The sequence below is a fragment of the Notechis scutatus genome, chromosome 1, assembly GCF_049901735.1.
Source record: "Notechis scutatus isolate UNSWTSFEM ecotype Mainland chromosome 1, rNotScu1.2, whole genome shotgun sequence".
Taxonomy (NCBI): domain Eukaryota; kingdom Metazoa; phylum Chordata; class Lepidosauria; order Squamata; family Elapidae; genus Notechis; species Notechis scutatus.
The window spans coordinates 119,613,388-119,634,409 of NC_142009.1; the positions used below are offsets into that span (position 1 = coordinate 119,613,388).

The 21,022-nt window shown below is 39.9% G+C and overlaps 1 protein-coding gene across 1 annotated transcript; it reads left to right on the top strand.

Annotated features, from left to right (window-relative positions):
- Positions 1 to 688: 688 nt before the first annotated feature.
- On the top strand, positions 689 to 16,505 carry CDC50A (cell division cycle 50 P4-ATPase accessory subunit A). The gene is made up of 7 exons (XM_087944605.1): positions 689 to 1,329; positions 9,131 to 9,244; positions 10,598 to 10,705; positions 11,327 to 11,414; positions 12,874 to 13,023; positions 13,673 to 13,879; positions 14,955 to 16,505. Exons 1-7 carry the CDS (start codon positions 1,072 to 1,074, stop codon positions 15,146 to 15,148), a joined length of 1,119 nt encoding a protein of 372 aa, XP_087800731.1. The 5' UTR covers positions 689 to 1,071; the 3' UTR covers positions 15,149 to 16,505.
- The last annotated feature ends 4,517 nt before the right edge of the window (positions 16,506 to 21,022 follow it).

Consider the following 21,022-nt stretch of genomic DNA (forward strand, 5'->3'; position numbering starts at 1 on the left):
ATACAATTGTGGGTGAAAAGAAAGCGTGGATAATTGATATGACAATACGGTGGGGAGAGAAGAATAGAATACGAAGAATTGGAAAAATCATTAAAAGTATTGAGATCTGAAAATTGAAATCGAATGATTAGGGAAAAACCAGATGTGATGGTCCCAGTAGTTATTGGCCAACAGGATGGCATACCAAAAAATCTTGGGTGGCACTAAGAAAATATAGGCATTGGCAAAATTTCCAACTGCCAATTGCAAAAGGCCTCGCTGCTTGAATCTGCATATATTTTATTTTTATTTATTTGATTTGTCAATCGTTTACAAGATAATAGGTATAAGTATAAACATAGTTATGAATACATGAAATGGATACATATGAGAAAAATAAAAAGAAACAATAGGACAGGGACGGTAGGCACGTTGGTGCGCTTATGCACGCCCCCTACTCCGATAAATAAATTACAATAGCCTAGGTTATTGGGAAAAACTGATGCATATGAAGGCCAGCACTAGCTTGCAGCTGTAGTTTCACGGTTTTCTATGTATAATAATTACGTATGGTAATAACAAATGCTGTTTCTGATCCGGCCACGCTAAGACACCCACAGCGGCCTCAACGTTCTGCAACAGTTACGTCAAGCGTGACAAACCCACGCCATTTTTTCTTTCTTTCTTTTTTTTTCGCCCCTTGGCTGCGCATGCGTGTTTTTTTTTTTTTTTTTAAATTAAGAAATTCTACCGGAGGCATTCCTCCCATTGGCTCTTTGAATGGATTGAGGAGGAGCTGGAATCTATCGACGTCAAGAAACCGGTCTTCACCCAAGGTCAAGTTATCGCCTGGCGCATGCGCACACCGAGGAAGTGCCGGTCGGCGGGTGGGGGAAGGCCGGAAAAAGCGCTCCGCTTCCCTTTGCATTTATAGCGGGGTGTTTGCGCAGCCGTGGTTGTGTCACTCTTGCGGAGCGAGAAGCGGAGGCCGGTCGTTGTCTCGCAGCCGCTGCCGCCGCCACCACCCTTTCTGCCTCCTCTCTTCTCTCCTTCCTGCCTTTCCCGGGCCGTTTCCAGGCAGCGGAGGCCCCCATGGCGATGAACTACAACGCCAAAGCGGACGGGCAGCCGGGAAGCAGCGGCCTCGGAGCCACCGGCGGGGCGTCCGGCGGAGCCGTCACCAAGAGCCGCAAGCCGGACAACACCGCCTTCAAGCAGCAGCGCCTGCCGGCCTGGCAACCCATCCTAACCGCCGGCACCGTCCTGCCGGCTTTCTTCGTCATAGGCCTCATCTTTATCCCCATCGGCATCGGCATCTTCGTCACCTCCAACAACATCCGCGAGTTCGAGGTGAGAGGCGCTAGGGCGGCGGGCGCCGAGCGGGAGGGTTTCAACCTGGAGGCGGGGGAGGCCTGACCTGCCCCGCTTGGCCTTGGAAACCGGGACGGGGCTGACGTAGAACTTGGCGACGCGGCCGCCCAGGGCCCGACCCGGGAGCTGGTTTCACCCCTCCCGCCCTTTCGGTCTCCCGGAATCGGTTCCTCGGGGTGTTTGGGGAAGAGCTCTAATTTGGGGGAAGTGCGGGGCGGGGGGTGTTAGGGTTGTGGGGAGAGAGGAGGATTGTAGGACCCGTTGGGGGGGGGGGCGCGCTAAACTGACGCGGGGAGGAGGGGATGGATGCGGGAAGGGGGGGAGGAACCCCCTACAAGCTGAGGCCTTGCTATAAATAACAAAAAGACTTATTCTTAAACCGCTTCACGGTTTAATAAAAAGCGATTTAGAGAGTCAGCCTATGCCACCACCACCATCCCCCCAAAATATCGGCTTTCTGAAGTTTCTTCACAACGGTGGTGTGTAAGTAGTGAGAAGTGTATGTGTGTAGGAGGCTTGTGGGGGGGGCGGAGGAACCGCTGAAACATTAAACAATAGAAGTTGCAGAAATTAGAGCAGAACAGAGTGACTGATTCCTGGTGTGCACCAGAGGGGAAAGACAAGGCCAGAATGCCATCAATGCTTGTAGGTGTTCTTGGCAAGTGTACAGTATTCTGTTACGTACTTTTTTGGTTCAGTGTCTACTGTTATATTGGACTTTTCATACAGCACTCCAGAATCAATCCGTATCTCACATAATCCACCACAACCCATAGTAGCTGCCCTGTTATGGATTATAGGGATTGTATTTCAATACTTCTGAATGACAGTTTTGGAATAAGCAATGTCATCTCATTCCTGAAATGCCTATTTTTATTACCAAGGTCTTTAACAAAAAAGGTTCAACAGAAATTGCCAGAAACACCAAGCAAACTAGTAGGCTTAAATGTAACTGCTGGGGGGTGGTGGTGGAGGAAGATGCCCAGCACCTGTCAGATATTCAAGCTCCAAGTGTTCCCTTGAACATCTGCTGAGGGTTTGGGAAGACCTTGGAAAGGTTGTCTGATATGCAGCATGTGGAGGAGAGGGAGAGAAACCCATAGGAGTGTTTGGTGTGTAGCACACAGTGGCAGAAACCGGCACTCCAGAGCCATACCCTTCAACCTGCCCACAGACACACACACACACACAAATTCAGGTGAAGATTCGGATTGTTCCACCCACCCCAAACATTGATGATATGAAAATAATTTAACAAATAACTCCTTGAGTTAAGAAAGAGCGCAGGTAGTCCTTGAGTTACGAGGACACAACAGGAGCCCAGAATTTACCGGTATGTGCTAAGGGAAATGTTTGTTAAAGCGGGTTTTGCCCCATTTTATGACTTTTCTTGTCACTGTGGTTAAGTGAATAGTTGCCTTTGTGAAGTTGGTAACGTGCTTGTTAGGGTAATTTGGATTCCCCTAGATGGCTTGTCAGAACATTGCAAAAAAAAAAAAAAAAGAGGGGGCGGTCACCTGACTCCTGGGACACTGCAACTGTCGTAAATATAAAGTTAGTTGCCTAGCATGTGAATTTTGATCATGTGACTGTGGGAAGCTGCAAGGGTCATAAGGGTGAAAAATGGTCATAAGTCACTTTCTTCAGTGCCGGTGTAATTTTGAATGGTCACTAAATGAACTTGTAAGTCGAGGACTATCTGTACTACCCATTGCCCCTAGAAGGGGTATTGATATTGATCACTTTGGGAAACACATGTTTTAGATGAGCCAACTGGGCGAAAGGTAGTTATTCAAGTCAGAAAGAAGGTACGAAAGGGAAAACAAGTTTAATTTCCCTCTAACCCAATTTTAGAAAAATAAAATGCATTGAAGTAGAATTATCTGTTTGAGACTGTTTATTGTATTAGAAAACAGTGTGTATGAAACTGCAGCATTATATGTCAGCAATATCATTCTTTTACCATTTGATCTTTATGAGGCTGAATGACTTCATTTAGATCAGGCTTGTCCAACCTTTCACCTTCCCTGGGCCACATTAGAAGATGAAAATTTGGTTTGGGCCGCACATAAAATAACAGTAACAATACCTGATCATCCAAAAAAAACCCATAGAAAACATAGTTAACATATTAAATTTATTTGGAAATGAAGTTAGTGAGATGTTTGACATTGTTTCTCAGCCACCAATGCATCCGTATTTGCTTCGATGGAACTTTTTGCAATTCTCAGTGAGTGCTCAAGGTGCTCATCAGATATTTTGATTCTAGTTTTATTCTTTGTGTGCTTCATCCTTGAAAATAGCTGCTCACAAATGTAGGTGCTTCCAAATAGCGATGATATGAATAAGGCATGATTGTGAAGTGAAGGATATTTTTCTCTGGGAAGATATATCTTATAGAAGTCCATTAAAGAGACACAGTCAAATTTTTCTTTCAGTTGAATGTCAGATTGGAGCTCTATGCATTCCATTTGCAAATTGGCAGGTAATATATTAATGTCCACTGAAAATGCAGTTGCAAATATCAGAAAAGATGGCTGATTTTTTCTAAAATCTTGAAACCTGTTCTGAAATTCCTGTACCAAATTGAAAAGCAAGGCTGCATATTTTTCCGTGTTCACAGAGGCGTGTTTAGCCAATGTGCTAAAATGCATCAAATTTTTTGCCTTCATTTGAGAATGCCATAGTTTCAGTTTCATTTCGAACGCTGTTATAGTTTGAAACATTGTGCTGATCAATTGGATTTAATCATACTGAAATTTTGAGAGGCAATTGCATCATCATCTATCAATTTTACAAGTCCATCTCTGTTACCTATCATTGCAGGGGCACCATCAGTAGCTATGCCAGGTATGTTAGCAAATGACAAAGAAAATCGCTGTGATGTATTTTTCACAGCTTCATATAAATCTCTTCCTTTAGTTGTGTCTTTCAGTGGAACTAAAGCAGCCATTTCTTCAGTGATATTATATTTGTCATCAATGCCTCTAATAAAAATTGCCAATTGAGCGGTATCTGTAGCATCTGTCTATTGCCATAGCATAAAATTTAAAATGAGCAGCTCTACTCTTCACAACTTTTTCGATGGAGTTTCCTATATCTTCAATTCGCCTGGCTACAGTCTGGTGAGACAAACTGATTTTTGAAAAGTCCCCTTTTTTATCCGAGCAAATTATATCAGCCACGGTTTCCATGCATTCCTTAATAAACTCACCATCGCAATACAGTTTTGATTTTTTGGCTATCAGGTTTGCAACCACATAACTGGCTTTGACAATAGAATCTGATTGAATCAATACTTTTTAAAAATAATTTTGTTGAGATGATAGATTTTTTTTCAGTTCAGCGATTTTGTCTTTACGACACATTCCTTCATACACAGCAAATTTCTCAGCATGTCTTGTCATGTAATGCCTTTTCAAATTGTAGTCTTTGAAAACTGGCACTGATTCTTTGCAAATTAAGCAGATTGCCTTACTGTTGGACTCAACAAAAAAGTATTCATCTGTCCACTTTTCTTGGAACACTCTTCCTTCATCTGTAATTTTTCTTTTTTTGTGTTTGTTTTTATTTTTTGAGATTTCAGAAGCCATGCTGGAATGTAAAAATAAAGGACTTTTAGAAAGCTTGGTTTAATAATCAATGTGATTACTATGTGCAGATTTCCCTTTCAAATTAATGGGAAGTGGAATGCAATTGGATTTTGATGCAGAATTCCACAGCCAATTTTGTGTCAAAATCTGTTGTGTGAACCCAGCCTTAGTCTCCTGACTACCAGAAAGTGGCACAGGCCACAAGATGGCGGAACTAATATAAGATGGCGGAGCTAATATAATGGATGGGGCGCAGGGTTGCCAGATCGCAGTTTGGCTCTGCGGCCAAACTCAAGCCAAAATACGGCCAAATTCGGCCAAATTATTTTTTATCACGGCCAAATTTTCCGGCCAAATTTTTTTCATAAGATATCATAAAAAGTAGTCAACCAGGGAGAAAGGAATGCGGGGGGAAGCTCGCCCGCCTCGCGCCTACCTCTCCTCCTGCAAATGGCCCGGCTGGATGTGGCAGGACTGGAAGGCGAGGACCGGGAGGCTCGGTGCAGCAGCGGCGGCAGGGGCAGAAGCCGCTACAACAGCTCCAGCGGGGCGGGGCAGAAGCCGCTACAACAGTTCCGGCGGCAGCAGCGTGGCGCCGGTGGCAGAAGCCGCTACAACAGCTCCGGCGGCGGCAGTAACAGCAGGAGGTGGCGGAGCGGGACTCTTGGGCTGCGGCTGCCTCGGCACGAGGAGCGCTCTGACGGCGCCCGCCTTTTCTGTTGCTGCTTGGCGTGGTGCTCGCCTCGCCCCGCCTCGCGCCTGCCTCTCCTCCTCGCTGGCTCGTCCTCTTGCACGAAGGTTGGGGTGAGCACTGGGCCGCATTACGAGCCGACCTGGGCCGCATGCGGCCCGTGCACCGCGGGTTGGACAAGCCTGATTTAGATAGTTTCCAGTAAAAATTTATAAACTTGTAGTTTTATGCTATTCTCTTGCTCTTCTTTCCTCTTCATATTGTGCACTTCAAATTCTAACTTGAACTTGACTTGTTGATTCCCCCCCCCCCAAACAGTTTTTGATTACTGGCAACTTCTGGATAAGGCTGTGCAGTTTTCTTGGCAAGGTTTTTTTGGGGAGGGGGGAGGTTTATTGCCTCTTTTCTTGGGCTAAGAAAGTGACTGGCACAAGATCAGTCACCTGGCTTTGTGCCTAAGGTTGTGGGATTAAAGCTCGCAGTCCCCAGTTTCTAACCTGTTGCTTTAACCACTACGCCAAACTAGCTCTGTTTCTTAAAATAAAAAATGGAAAAAGAATCAGGTGCTCCAAGTTTCAAAAGTTATTATTTCTCATTGGAATGTCTTCATCCTAAAGAGAATGGCATGTTAGTAATAATTGCAATCATGACAAAGGTACTTATGACAGATCTTGTGTGTTTTATACAGTGTTGAGATTTTGATGATTAATAATGTGGAGAACATTGTATTCAGTACAACTTATTCAGAGTATGATTGCAATTTTAAAGAGTTTTAGAACAGACTGGCATTTCATTCATCATCTTAGGATTTTCTTTTACACTATTGACTACCCTCCATGTGTCCAATTACGTAGATGTGTGTTTTCTCGATGGATAATGTACCTTGTGTGAAGTCCAGAGGATATGAGACAGCTAAAGTGTTATTTTTACAATACTTATTGCAATTGTCATCAGGGAGATGAGGGATTATTGTTTTTATTATTTGTATATTGAGTTTTTATTTTTGTAAGTTGCCCAGAGTTATTGAGGGTGAGTGGGTGGCCATATGAATTTTCATAAGTAAAGTATTATTTTCTTCTACTTTTTCAGTACTTATAGCATTGTATTTAATTTTAGGGTTATGAATTTTATGACCTCTGGTTTTTCCATTTATATAAAATGCTGACTTAGCAAGCTGTTATTGGTAAAAAATGATTGTTATTTGAGAGGGCTTAAAGTTTAAGCCAGCAAGAAATATTAAAGATGTGTATGAATATGAAGAGGTGAAAAAACATATTTGGACGTAAAATGATTATAAAAACAAATGAGCAAATTCAGCTTTTTATCACTGGATAACAAAGTACGATATAAGAGGGAAGAGGATAAATAGAATGAAATTAACAGTACAAATACATTTATGATCATGAAGTAAAGCCTTTGAGAATATTATTTATTAAATTTATATTTATAATTATATTTATAAAATATAGTGGCTTGCTAGTAGATTTCCTTTCATATAGCAGGCAGAACAAATTCAGAAATAAAATTAAGAGAAGATGAAGTTATTCTCAAAGGCCATCCTGGACTCTTATTTTTCTACTGATATTTTAGATAGAAATCAGGAAAATAAATGAAAGTCTTATATGTTTTCTTATCTTTTACATAATAGAAATCTGATACATAAGCAAAATGGAATAAGATCATCAGAACTCTGATGTTTAGATCTTATGAGTATTAACAGGTGACAGAAAACAATGCTATGTATGTGGGGATTAGCAGTTACATGCTAAAGCATCTGAAGTTTCCCCCCCTGTATTTGTGTTTTTGAGAGACAAATAGTTCAATAGACTGATATTACTCAAGATGTATTTGAGAGTGACATCTGTGAAAGGTGACAACACCCCTATGTTTTTGTGCAAAACCACTGATTAGTCATGGTGGTATTTCAGCCTAATAGCTCTGAGGGCATCAGATGAACAACTGTGTGAATTGTGGGAAAACTTGCACTCTTGACAGTTACTTGCTTCCCGTTTTCCAGTGGGTATTGTTTTTGAAGTTTTTAATTATCTTTACTATCTCTTGCCTGTAATTATCTTTACTATCTCTTACCTGTACTCTTATCTAAATGATAAGTGACTTTTCCACAAATACCTATTATTTCTATTTTAACAATGTAAGCAAACCTGAATTGCAAATAATAAAACAGAAGCAAGATTCTTAAATTTGACATATCACTAAATATAAAGCAAGTGCTTTACCATATCAACAAGAATGAGTTAGGAATTGTTTTTTGTGTACTTTTAAAGAATATAAAGTAGGCATTCATGTGTCACATGAAGGATTTTTCAGAGGGAGTATATCACCTTTCCTATCCAAATCTGGCTTACATAATTCATTAGTTGCTGGTATTGTTTGATAGAAATGCTATCGTGCTGATGTACAGATCTGATATACAGATACAACTTTACCACCTTGGACAATATGTGTATCGTATATTTTGGAAGAAACTCAAAGCGTTAAAGCAACTGCACCTAAGTCTAAGCATGACCTGGAGTTACCAGTAAAATGGTTGTATGTGCACACATACTTCAAAACAGCAATTGGAGCTTGCAGAAAACAGGCATAAAGGTATTTGTTATTACTCCCATATATAATGGAATACGTCTTTGAAGGCTTTGTGTAGCCATATAAAATAACAGTGATATTGAGCAAATATTAGATGGTAGCATCCAATTAAAGAAATTGTTCTTTTTCAATGTAAATCTTTGAATACTTTTAGAATTCCAAAGGTCAGTCTGAAATGCACTCTGTTCCATTAAGCATTTTCTAAAAATACGCAGCTTTTTGATGTCTAAGAACAAAAAGTTCCTTCTTAAACTGTCAATGCAGAGAAATTTGCTCCAATACTGTTGCTGTAATAAAAAGATTCCGAGAAATAATATTCATTTATCAGTTTGTATTTGTTTTCTTAATCTCAGTAAACATTGTATATGCTTTTCCTTATTTTCCAGTAGCATCTGTTAACTCTTAGCCCTAATTATTATTATAATAAGGTGAATTAGTGATACTCTGTCATTAGTTAGGCTACATTTGATTGTGATTGTTTTATTTAGCTCATTGTTCCTAGGATACTACCATTATAAGTGAGTATTGAAATACATGGATTGGTATTGGACAGTTACAAATCTATGTTATATGTTGACTTGTCTAAGAAGATCCCTGTACAATAATTCTACAGATTTCATTATAATTCAATTCATTGAAAATACATGCTCTGTGTGAGTGTATTAATGTTAAAAATGACATAGAATACCATATATTTTATGGTGATCTAAATATGTAAGGTTTCACTTAGCATCCTCTTTTCTAATAATAATTCACTACCCCAAGAACACTATAGAAACTGGGATTAGTAGTGACTCAGTTATGTACATATATGCTATATATTGTGATTTAATAATAGCTTTATAATCTTTCTTTCCCTCTCCCTTATTTCTGTCTTCCTTTTTTATTACAGATTGACTACACAGGAATAGATCCAAATAGTCCCTGCAATAAATGTTTAAATGTATCTTGGAATGCCCCACCCTGCAACTGCGTCATTAACTTCACATTGGATCAGTCGTTTGAGGTATGTTCTACTCTACTCTGTTTAGTTTTGTCTAGTATTGCCTTGCACTCTTTCATTCTAGCAAAATAAATCAAGGAATAGCTGAAAAAGACAAATGGAGGGTTCTTGAATGGCCAAGATCTGATCTAAATCCCCTTGAGATTTGGATTGGGCTGTGCATGCAAAAAACTCCTCAAACATCAGATGGCTGAAATCTGCATCCGGAAGTAGGAAAAAGTTCCTCCCAGTCAATTTCAAAGAATGGTAGACAGTTATAAGAAATAACTACTTGAGGTTGTTTCTGTTAAATGGGACAATGCCAGATATTAGCGTCAAGGGTGCACTTATTTTCCCCACAGAAGGAAATGGCATATCTTTTAACTTCTCCTTGAATAAATGATTGCAAAATCGGTTTCTGCTAGCTTTTTTGTTCAATTACATCACTTATATAGTGAAGATAAAATATTGCCACATATGTTTAAAAAAACCTTTACTTTTCACATGACTGTAAATATATGGCTGAAGGAAAATTATCCTTCTGTTCTTGTGTGGCTCCAAAGTGGAATGCCTTTCATAATCTAAAGCATACAGGAGTGTGCAGTATACAAGCAGCATAAATTGATTAAATAATTGAATCTAAAGTAAGTGGGTATGTGGTACATTTATGTCATTTTAGTTGAACCTAATAAGAGTGTGGAAACTTATTTTTTACAACGGTTACCTTCATCAATAAATCTTTACCTGCATGAACTATTCTGATTTATTAATTTATGGTAATAAAAAATAGGTCTAGAGTAATGTTAAGTGCATGTGTTTTTCACTGTTGCTTTGCTTTCTTTATAGCAAAGCAGAATGCGGTTTTTCTGCATGCATATTTGCAGGGATAGCCAGAAATAGGTTCCAAGGTATCCAGGTGGGCCTTGTAAAAAAGGCAACTGCTTTAACAGTCAGTCAAATATTTTGTGTTTGTTTACATTTAAAACATCTCTTTCAAAACATTTGCACAGCCCATAACATTTAGCATCAATCTAATTTAGATATTATTGAAAATAGTTTTATTATTTTTCTTATTCCTATATTTCTATGGGTAATGTCCAGTGTAGTAGGTGCCAGAAAAATTGTACCAAAAATCCTGCTTTGTACATTTTATATTAAATTATCCACACAAGTTTTCCTCGCCCTGGTGGTACACATTCTACAGCTTTGAGGTCTCCTGTTACCACCAAAGCCAGAGTTTTAAGTTGGAGAACAGACTTAAAAAATCCTACAGAGATGAATAAATAAGGCATGAATTCTGAAAACCTAGTGAAACTACTGTTGTATCTAACTACGTGAATGTTATAATCAGTGAAACATCCCATCTTATTTTTTTAGGGCAATGTGTTTATGTACTATGGATTATCCAACTTTTACCAAAACCACCGTCGCTACGTAAAGTCTCGGGATGATAGTCAGCTAAATGGAAATAACATTTCTTTACATGTAAGTAAAATTCTTCGCATATGTTTTCATGATAATTTTCCAAAATGTGTTTTTAAAGATTGATATTTTTGTGCCCATATCTGTGTATATTAGAGATTGCTACATTGTCTTCTCATGTATCTTCTTTTCTTTGTACTAAATATTTATTGAATTTTTACTTGTTTTTCTACTTTAGAATTGTACTCTGGTTATACATCTAAGTATGTTCCTCATCACTGTAAACAGAATAATGAATTGTGAATAGGTCTAGATCTTCAAGAGAAGGTTTGGGATATGTACAGAAGAATGCAATAATAGGAAGAAGCCTTGCTGAAGAAGTGAAGTCTGTTAGTATAAATTTGAACATGGGTTGAAATAAATTATTTTACCTCTGTGTATTAGTCATTTGGCTTTGGAAGCTCTAGCCCAGGCTTACCATAAGAAATTATTATAATACAAACAAATATTACCCCATTGATCAGTGGCAAGATGTAGATTTAATGACAAATTTAATGACAAATCTTTTAACATGAAAACTTATTACAAAAAGTCTTCTTGCACTTTAGATTTAATGTGATGATTATACTGAGCAGCTTTACTTTCATGATATGAAAATTGACATTCTTTTTTTTAATCACTTAGAAACCTAGTAAGGAGTGTGAACCTTACCATACGAGTGAGAATAAACCTATTGCTCCTTGTGGAGCTATTGCCAACAGCATGTTCAATGGTATGATATTTTTAAAAGTATATTATGACACAACAGTATACTTCTAAATTGTGTTCTGTTTAAATCAAAACAGAATGTTCATGAAATCCATATAGTCTCTACATCAACTGGCCACTCATTCAGTTCAGAGAATATTAAGTTAGGCCAGACTTGGTATAAGACATACTCATCCTTATAACATGACTGGCATGCTAATTTCACCAAAATGAAGGCTAATGGAATCACCCCCTCCTTCAGTGAAGCCAGTGTTATTTTATAGGTCCAACCACATGTCACTTTCCAGAAGATCTGCCCAGCGCCCCCCCCCCGGCCCGCCGGGCCCCCCCCCCGCCCCCCCCCCCCCGCCCCCCCCCCCCCCGCCCCGCCCCGCGGCGGGCGGGGCCGCGGCGGCGGGGGGGGCGCGGGGGGGGGGGCGGCGCGCGCCCCCCCCCCCCCCCCCCCCCCCCCCCCCCCCCCCCCCCCCCCCCCCCCCCCGCCGCGCCGGGCCCCGGGGGGCCCCCGCCGCCCCCCCCGGGGGGGGGGCGCCCGGGGGGGGGGGGGGGGGGGGGGGGGGGGGGGGGGGCGGGGGGGGGGGGGGGGGGGGGGGGGGGGGGGGGGGGGGGGGGGGGGGGGGGGCGGGGCGGGGGGGCCCCCGCCCCCGGGGGGGCGGCCCCCCCCCCCCCCCCCCCGGGCGCCCCCGGGCCCGGGCGGGCGGGCCCCCCCCCGCGGGGGCGGGGCTCCCGGGGCCCCGCCCGGCCGGTCCTGTCTTTTTCGCCCGCGGGGGGGCCGGCGGGGGGGGGGGGGTGGGGGGGGGGTTGGGGGGGGGGGGGGTGGGGGGGGGGGGGGCCGGGGGGGGGCCCGGGGGGGGTCGTGTTGTTGTTGTGGGGGTGGGGGGGGGGGGGGGGGGGGGGGGGGGGGGGGGGTTCTTTTTGCCCGGTTCGGGGGGGGGGGGCCCCCCCCCCCTTTTTTGGGGGGGGCTTTTTTTCCCGGGCGGGGGGGGGTGGGGAGATCTTCCCTCTTGTTGTGGGGGGAGGGGGGGGGGGGGGGGGGGGGGGGGGGGGGGGGGGGGGGTTTTTTTCCCCTCCCCCCTCGGGGGGGGGGGGGGGGGCCCCCCCCCTTTGGGGTGCTTTTTGGGGCTTTCCCGGGGGGGGGGCCTTCCTCCGGAGTCGTTTCAGATTTGTTCCAAGAAATCATGCAAGATCACACTTCCCTTCCAACGGCCTTGAAGTTCATATTTATTTGAGATACTTTTTAAACTTGTGTCACTGAAAGAAAAAACAGATCATTAGGTGTTCACATTTCTGTATATTCTGTACTTTGATCATTTATCAATAAACATGCCTTATGACAGTTTGCAGAATCACTTGGAAATACATCACCATTTCATTTCCAAACCAATGTACTTACACTTTTGCATGAAACAGAGCTATATAAATTAAAACCTAAACGCTGATTAGATTTTAATTATTTTTCTTTTTAGATACATTGACGCTTATTCATTATGACCACAATACCTCTAAGCCCATGAATATTTCTCTGCTGAGAAAAGGCATTGCTTGGTGGACAGACAAAAATGTTAAGTTCAGGAATCCTACTGGTGAAACAAATAACTTGGCAATACTTTTTCAAGGTAAAAATATAATCAGTGGCTAATTGCTTATATATTATTGTGCCACAGTTCTCATTGGGAACTTGGAATGGTGCCATTAAAATGGCTGAAATTAATTTTATTTCAGATTTTATTTGTTTTTTAAATATGATTTTAAAGTGCAAATATGTATGACTATTGAAACAACAGTTATTTTTACATTTTCTTCTTAGACTTCCATGTGCATTCCTCCACATTCACAAATATTTCATAATTCTTCCTTTAATCTGCTGTTTCCAGTAATTATGAAAGTGTCAATAATTTTTGATGAAAGGAGTGAAATGTACTTGGTCTGCTTCTTAAAATTACAGATGATGTCCTGAAAGGAGGGTGGGAATGACCATACATAATATTGAATTATAAGTCCTAGTATCTCTTACCAAGACTATAGAGAGCTGAAAGAAAATAGTTTGCAAAACTCTAGGGTGCCCCATAGCTTTGTAAAAGAAGTTACTCTTATTTAATGTGTTGCTGTTTCTGTTCTAAAAGATTATATTGGAAACAAGACTGGTCACACATGGTTTGGGTTTTTACAAGGGTAATTTGAAAAATGTTTTTAGTGAATTGCAGAAGCATCTTTTTCTGAAGATAAATTATCTTGACTAATTTCAGTGTTTGCATTTTTTTGAAGGAACATCAAAACCTGTCAACTGGCGCAAGCCAGTGTATTTGTTAGATGATGATCAGGACAACAATGGATTCATCAATGAAGATTTTATTGTATGGATGCGTACTGCAGCACTGCCTACATTCCGTAAGCTGTATCGTCTTATAGAGAAGAAAGATAACTTACAACCTACTCTGCCAGCTGGGAAATATTCTTTGGAAATAGAATATAGTATCCTTTATTGAACATTGTAAGGGATGGCAGTTGATAATGTTTGTATAATGTCATTAAATAGGCAATTCTTGAGAAAGTAAGACGGCAAGCTAAGCATACAATAGTTTTTTTAATCGTGTGACCCAGAACTAAACTACTTTTACAAAACCACTATAGCAGAATGCTCCGAATTTATATTGATCTACAATTGGTATTTGAAATGTAATATTCTTCAGTATTTTCGGTCTTAATACAGCAGCCTTACTTTCCCACTGCCTTCTACCGAAATGTGTAGATTGTGCTGACTTGCACTAAAACAGTTTCCACAGTAAGATAAACGGACTAAGTGGATTTATGTGAGTGCAAAAAAGGTTGTAGGACTACATGGTACGGTATTTGTCTATATGTGGTATATTTCATTCTAATATTATTTGGTTGTGTGGCATGAAAATAGTGTAGATAATTTCCTGGTTTTAGAGTCATGGGTATTCTCAACCAAGGAAAGCCTACATATGCGGAAGATTGCAATAACATTTTTGTTATTGTGTGAATACATTCATAATGCTAGGAAAAGCCAGAAGTTATTTGGTAGCTATAGCAGTCCATTCCTTTGCATCATTATCGTAAGAGGTGAATAGTGCAGAGGTAGTGTTTAGAAGCTAATTAGTTCAAGGACCAATTCCATACAATATTGGGTTTAAAAGCCAGTGGAGATTTTCTTTAGTTAACGTTTTTAAGATTGGATGTTGCTCATTCATAAAGAGATCCACTAGCCCGCTGATCTAAAATCTCAAATGCTCACCAACTTCCATTAGATTCAAATTCAATTATTGCTGTCCTAATGAAGATATAGCTACATAATTGAAACAATCCTTCTGTATTATATCACTTTTAAAAAACCTCGCAACTAGTAAATTTGGCTTTGCTTTTTTAAAAAACAATTAGTTAGCCTACAATATTTTGTGTAGCAGAATAGCTTCATAATAAATAGATTGATTATACCATTTTGTATTGCTACCCTTTTGGGTTTAGGGTCATGTTTGGTATTATGCAACTTCAATATTTCTGTATGCTTTTCCTATGCACATGTCAGATTATCCTGTGCACAGCTTTGATGGGCGGAAACGGATGATCCTGAGCACAATTTCTTGGATGGGAGGCAAAAATCCTTTCCTGGGAATAGCGTATATAACAGTGGGCTCCATTTGTTTCATTCTTGGAGTAGTGCTGCTTGTCATTCATCACAAATACGGAAACCGGAACAATAGTGCAGACATTCCCAATTAATCTAAGAGCTCCAAATCACATGTACTGCATGTGCATCAAGGCAAGTCCAGAGTGGACACAGCTTTTGAAAGCTAGCTCCCTGGTAGTTGCTTCTGAGACAGAATACATAACCATATTTGAAGCCTTCATTTCCCTCATGGTGGATTAACCTGAAGATAAGAGCTGTAAAACAGTGTTGACAAGGGGCTTTTTGAAGTTTGCTTCTTGCTGGACAGGTGCCATGATGCGCATATAGTCTTTCCTCACCTAATGCATCTGCTGCTTATTTGTATGCTTTACATGTCAATACTGTACAGCAAGAATGTGTTTAGAATAGCTTCTTAGCATTTTAAGGACTGACAGTATGCTGGTTTTTAGAAGGAACAAAAGCCTGTCAACCAAAGTATTTCACACATGAGCTTTGTAACTCATGTACAATTCAATATGAATTAAGCCCAACTTCCTGCTTAATGTTCTCAATTCCAGTGTGTTTTGACATGTGACTTGATTCAACTAAAAGCTTACTTTTTGCCCAGTGACATGAAAGCTGCTTTCAACATAGAAGTAATTGTGGCATAGAAAATCCTTCCATTAAGTTCTGCTCAAATACCCATCTTATGTTCAGCATCTTATTTGGCTGAAGTAACTCAGCTTATTCCAATAGAAGTAAAGAGATTTATTTACTGTGTCAGTAAATAAAAATAATTCCTTTTGGTTACAAAAAGCAAGGCTTTAAGAATTTATTATCAGTTTGAAGCAGTCTGCTTGTTTCAGAAGATGCTATAGTTCCTTCACTCAAACCTCTTGTGTTCCTCAAATATTCCATAAAAATAAGCTAAAAGTTGCTGTGGTGGGATGTGGGAACTTTTGCATCTTGCACACTTTAAGTCCAATCTGTCCACATTGTAAGAAAACAGACCGGGGACTTTAAAACTATGTATATATAAATATATATGTATGGTATTCAGCTTTGTTCAGGTATTTTCCCACGTCATTATAGTTGTGCTTTTAAAGTTGTAGCAGCGTTTCGGCAGAATCTCATCTGCCATCATCAGGCTTCTGTATAGTGTATAGATAATGCAGACGAACACAATACAGAAGCCTGATGATGGCAGATGAGATTCTGCTGAAACGCTGCTACAACTTTAAAAGCACAACTATAATGACGAAAATACTCCGAACAAAGCTGAATACCATACATATAAATACCCACGAAAACTTAAAGAAAACAAATATGTATATATACATATACATATATATACATATTAATACTAATATATATATAAATTGCTGTGTACATAAATGTTGTTTTACATGAAATTTGCTTGTCAATCTGAATGTTTGCTATTTAATAAATGGTATCATTTGTTTTATGAAACAATATGGTTATTTGAAATGTATCTCCTTAAAGCAGCTTTATTTCTGGTGGCTGTCAAAAACGACTCTAACTTTAACTTTGGAAGTTGTGATACATCACAAAACTGGAACTTAACAACCAGAAGTAAAATCTAATAGATTTTCCCCCTATTCAAGCAAGTTCCACGGACAAAACTTTGTCTATCTCAAAAATACTTCTTGCATTCTAGGTCCTGTAATATACAAATTAATAGCTAGTACCATCAAATTATGGATTCTGAATGAGTATTCACCAATGAGAGCTATCATTTTACTGGCAAAGGATAGTCATGCAAATTATCGTATCCCCTTTAAATTATAGAAGAAAGCAGACAGTATGGGCTTTTTAAACTGTACTACTGTATTATACAACTGGTTTCACACAAAGTAAATGGATTTAAAATGAATTAGCTCCAGGTGTATTGATAAGATTAAACTAGCTCGAATGAAGTATTCACCTCTTAAACTTACATTTTTTAAGTCCAAGCCTCTGAAACAGCCACCTAATTGTAAATATCTACAGTACCACTACCATCACCAGCTTTGTTGATTTTGTTGATGATAGAGGGGGAAATAGGTTTAACTATTTACTAGCCTATCTTAACAGGCAAGAAATCTCTATCTTCACGTAAAATAATCTTCAACATTGATTATGCCAGCTTCTTCAATTGTCATAACCCTCTTAAAGTTGACAGTTGTTTCAAACATGCCTATTAAAAAATTGCTGCCTTCTATTATAGCTGTTTCCTAAGTAAGAAAAGTAATTATCTTAAACTTTTGTTGTAAATACATTCAAATTTGCAGAACCCTGAAGGACTTATTTTTAGAAAAAATATTTTTTACCGAGAATAAAAACTTCTAACGACCCCCCAAAAATGATTTTGTATTAGCTAATCTTTTCTCTTGTAGCTATGGTCAACTGGCAGTCATGCTTACTGCAAACAACTGATAGAAAAAACTGTGAAGGATGAATTCCAACAGAACAAGATAAGAATTTCCTATAAAACTAGTACAATTTGATCCCTGTATTCACAACTTGGCTACTTTGTCACCTATTAAATAAACACTTGCCATGTTTACATTAAGCATAGTTTAACTCTTGTACACTGCCAGGACAACAAGATTACCCATTCACAGTATCAGTAGAGTTTTTATGTCTTGCAGGAATAGGGATTGGCACTATCCAGCAGTGTGATTCAAAGGACAAAAGACAATTTGGAGCACATTAATGTTGATATAGCACCTACGGGCAACTCATGAGGCCTTGAAAAAGTCATTTTGATTTAGTGCCAACAGTACTGCAACCCCACAGCACTGTGTAACCCTTAAGAATCTGGATCACTGTCACAGTCTTTTATTATTAAGGAAATCAACAAAAAAATCATGCTAAATTATTAAAATGTTGGTCATGACAGATAGTTGAAAAATAATGCCTTTGATCCAAATCTTGCATTTGCTTTGCCTATCTGAAGGCAGGTGGTCCTCAACTTATGACCATTTGTTTAACAAAGTTTAGTTACAACAGCCTGAGAAAAATGTGATTCACAACCTGCGCTTGAATTTATGACTGTTGTACCACCCTCGTGGTCATATGATTATGGTGCTTGGCAGCTAGCTCACATTTTTGACCGGTTGCAGCATTCTGCAGTCATATGATCATGATCTGCAATCTGCTTAGCTGATTTCTGTCAAGCAACTGGGGAAGCCAGATTTGCGTTATGCATATCTGCAAAATAACCATGTGATTCACTTAAAAATTGCAGTAAAAATAATCATAAAATTGAGCCCAGTGACATAATGACTTATTGCCCACACTGCTCAGCAACCAAAATTCTGGTCCCAACTGGTAAATCGAGAACCATTTGTGAGAAATAAATATAAACTATTCAGCCAGATGAAATCTGTTGGATTAAGGAACTGTTTCAACTTGTCTTTTACTGAATATTAACTGTTTCAACTTGTCTTTTACTGAATATTAACAAAAAGCAATAAGATTTACAAATTAAGAATTTACAAATTTAGATTAATCTGCTTAGTGTGGAAAAGAAGGCATCTGTTTCCATGCAATATGCCACCCAATATGCTTGACTGTGATGGGCAGTGTATAAATTTAATAAATGAAAGTCAAACTTGAGGAAAGTGGAATGAAAGTTGCTTGTAAAAAAGGAACAACTACTGAAATGGGCGAGCTAAGCAGTGACAACCAATATTGTTTTTATCGACTAAAGAAAGATTGGGCACAAGGCAGATTCTTCTAATAGAGGCAACATTAAAAATTAGCCTTTGGAATTGTTGCCAGTTCCTGCAATGGAATTAACTGATTATTTTATTCTAAAACAAGCTGTATATGGCAAGTAAATGCTATAAAGCAGACCATTTCCTTGAACCAACTGAGTAATGACAGAACAAATAGGTTGGATGCTAAATGCAACATTGGGAGAAAATCGCTTCTGCTGTTAAAATGAGTACACTAAGCATGAATATACAAGGATGTTGTGGAATGACTTAAGACACTTTTAAATATGTTCAATAATTTAAGATTCTGCTGTCAGTTATAGAATCAGACTTTTCTAATGCTGTAATCTGAAACATTAAATAAAAAAATAGCTTTGGATTTCACAGCCTGATGCATCCTTGTATAAATACTATACAGGTTTCACCACTCATTCTTTCACACATTTTCTTTTAATCTTGTTCTAGAAGAACTTGTAGGGACACTTCAGTGAGAGGCATGCACAACAGTATGCACATTATATGGACACGTCTGCATTCAATGGGACATGTGCTTCAGATCTGGTGGCAAAGAATGTGGAGCACATGGGGATGCAAGCATAGGAATTGGTCTGCAACTTTACCCTTCACACCTTTTCCCAGATAATGCAGCAGCTGTAGGTAAGGTAATGCTTGTGCACTCTTTAGGAAAACAGTTTGTGCTTTAAGGAGTAGCAGGCAACTGCTGTTCTTAGGTCCTGCGAACTCCAACACATTCTTTTGCTTTCATACAGGTGAAACTCAAAAAATCAGAATATCGTGCAAAAGTTCATTTATTTCAGTAATGCAACTTAAAAGGTGAAACTAATATATGAGATAGAGTCATTTACACGCAAAGCAAGATAGTTCAAGCTGTAATTTGTCATAATTGAGATGATTATGGCTTACAGCTCATGAAAACCCCAAATCCACAATCTCAGAAAATTAGATTACATGCAATCAATAAAACAAGGATTGTACATAGAATATCAGACCTCTGAAAAGTATAAGCATGCATATGTACTCAGTACTTGGTTTGGGCCCCTTTTGCAACAATTACTGCCTCAATGTGGCATGGCATGGAAGCTATCAGCCTGTGGCACTGCTGAGGTATTATAGAAGACCAGGATGCTTCAATAGAGGCCTTCAGCTCTTCTGCATTGTTCGGTCTCATGTCTCTCATCTTTCTCTTGGCAATGCCCCATAGATTCTCCATGGGGTTCAGGTCAGGCGAGTTTGCTGGCCAATCAAGCACAGTAATCCCACGGTCATTGAACCAGGTTTTGGTGCTTTTGGCAGTGGGGGCAGGTGCCAAGTCCTGCTGGAAAATGAAGTCAGCATCCCCAATAAAGCTCGTCTGCAAAAAGCCATCAGCTTTTTTTTTAGGCAAGACTAAGAGAAATGCAGTCATAAGATTTTCCCAGCTTAGGGTGCAGAAGCTTTTTAATACCCCCCCGCCCCCCCCAAGGAAAATGATTCCTTTTGCTCTGCCATGAAAAGCTGACTTAGAATTTTCTAAAGAATCCTCTAAAGATTCTATATAATACTTTATTTATTTTTTATTTTATTTATTTATTTTTGTCTATTGCTTACAAAATAGGTATAAATAAAAACATAGTTATGAATACATGGATACATATAAGAAAAATAAAAATAAAAGAAACAATAGGACAGGGACGGTAGGCACGTTAGTGCGCTTTTTAAAAATTAAAAATTAAAAAAGGCATCTCCGCATAGCTGACAGCTTTTAAAAACAGAAGTCTTTTTGCCAAGATTAAAACAAAACATCGCCATTCGTCCAGGCGTGGTTTTGACGCCGTGAAGTCACATGTTCGATCCCAAGAAAAATTCGGAGCCGATTCTTCTGATAGGGTCCCCAATAAGCTGTTCTACGTTTCTTCGGGTTTCTTCTCCCAGTGACACGTACCACAGGATGAAAAGAAACTCCCTTTGGAAGCAGGCGTTTCGGACTCAACGCCCTCGCTCGAATTTCGGAAAAAGCCGAGGCTTAAACAAGCGCAAGAAGGCGCCTTTCGGGTTCCTTATTATTAACGCTGCCGACTTTATAGCCCAAATGGCCTCGACTTTGGCCCCGAATGTTACACTCGTGCAAAAAAGAGAGAGAGAGAGAAGGAAAAAAAATACTCCCTTTAAATAGTCTTTCCGGCCTCAACCCTCCCTCCCTATAAAGTCCAACACTGCACCTGCAACCATCGCTCGAAAGCGTCCCCGTTCCCTTCACCGACCACC

Excerpts from the sequence above, each read along its gene's own strand:
- CDC50A (XM_087944605.1), top strand. The coding sequence starts at position 1,072 with ATGGCGATGAACTACAACGCCAAAGCGGACGGGCAGCCGGGAAGCAGC. Across the intron at positions 1,330-9,130 it reads ACAACATCCGCGAGTTCGAG|ATTGACTACACAGGAATAGA; the intron begins GTGAGAGGCGCT and ends TTTTTATTACAG. Across the intron at positions 11,415-12,873 it reads TGCCAACAGCATGTTCAATG|ATACATTGACGCTTATTCAT; the intron begins GTATGATATTTT and ends TTTTCTTTTTAG.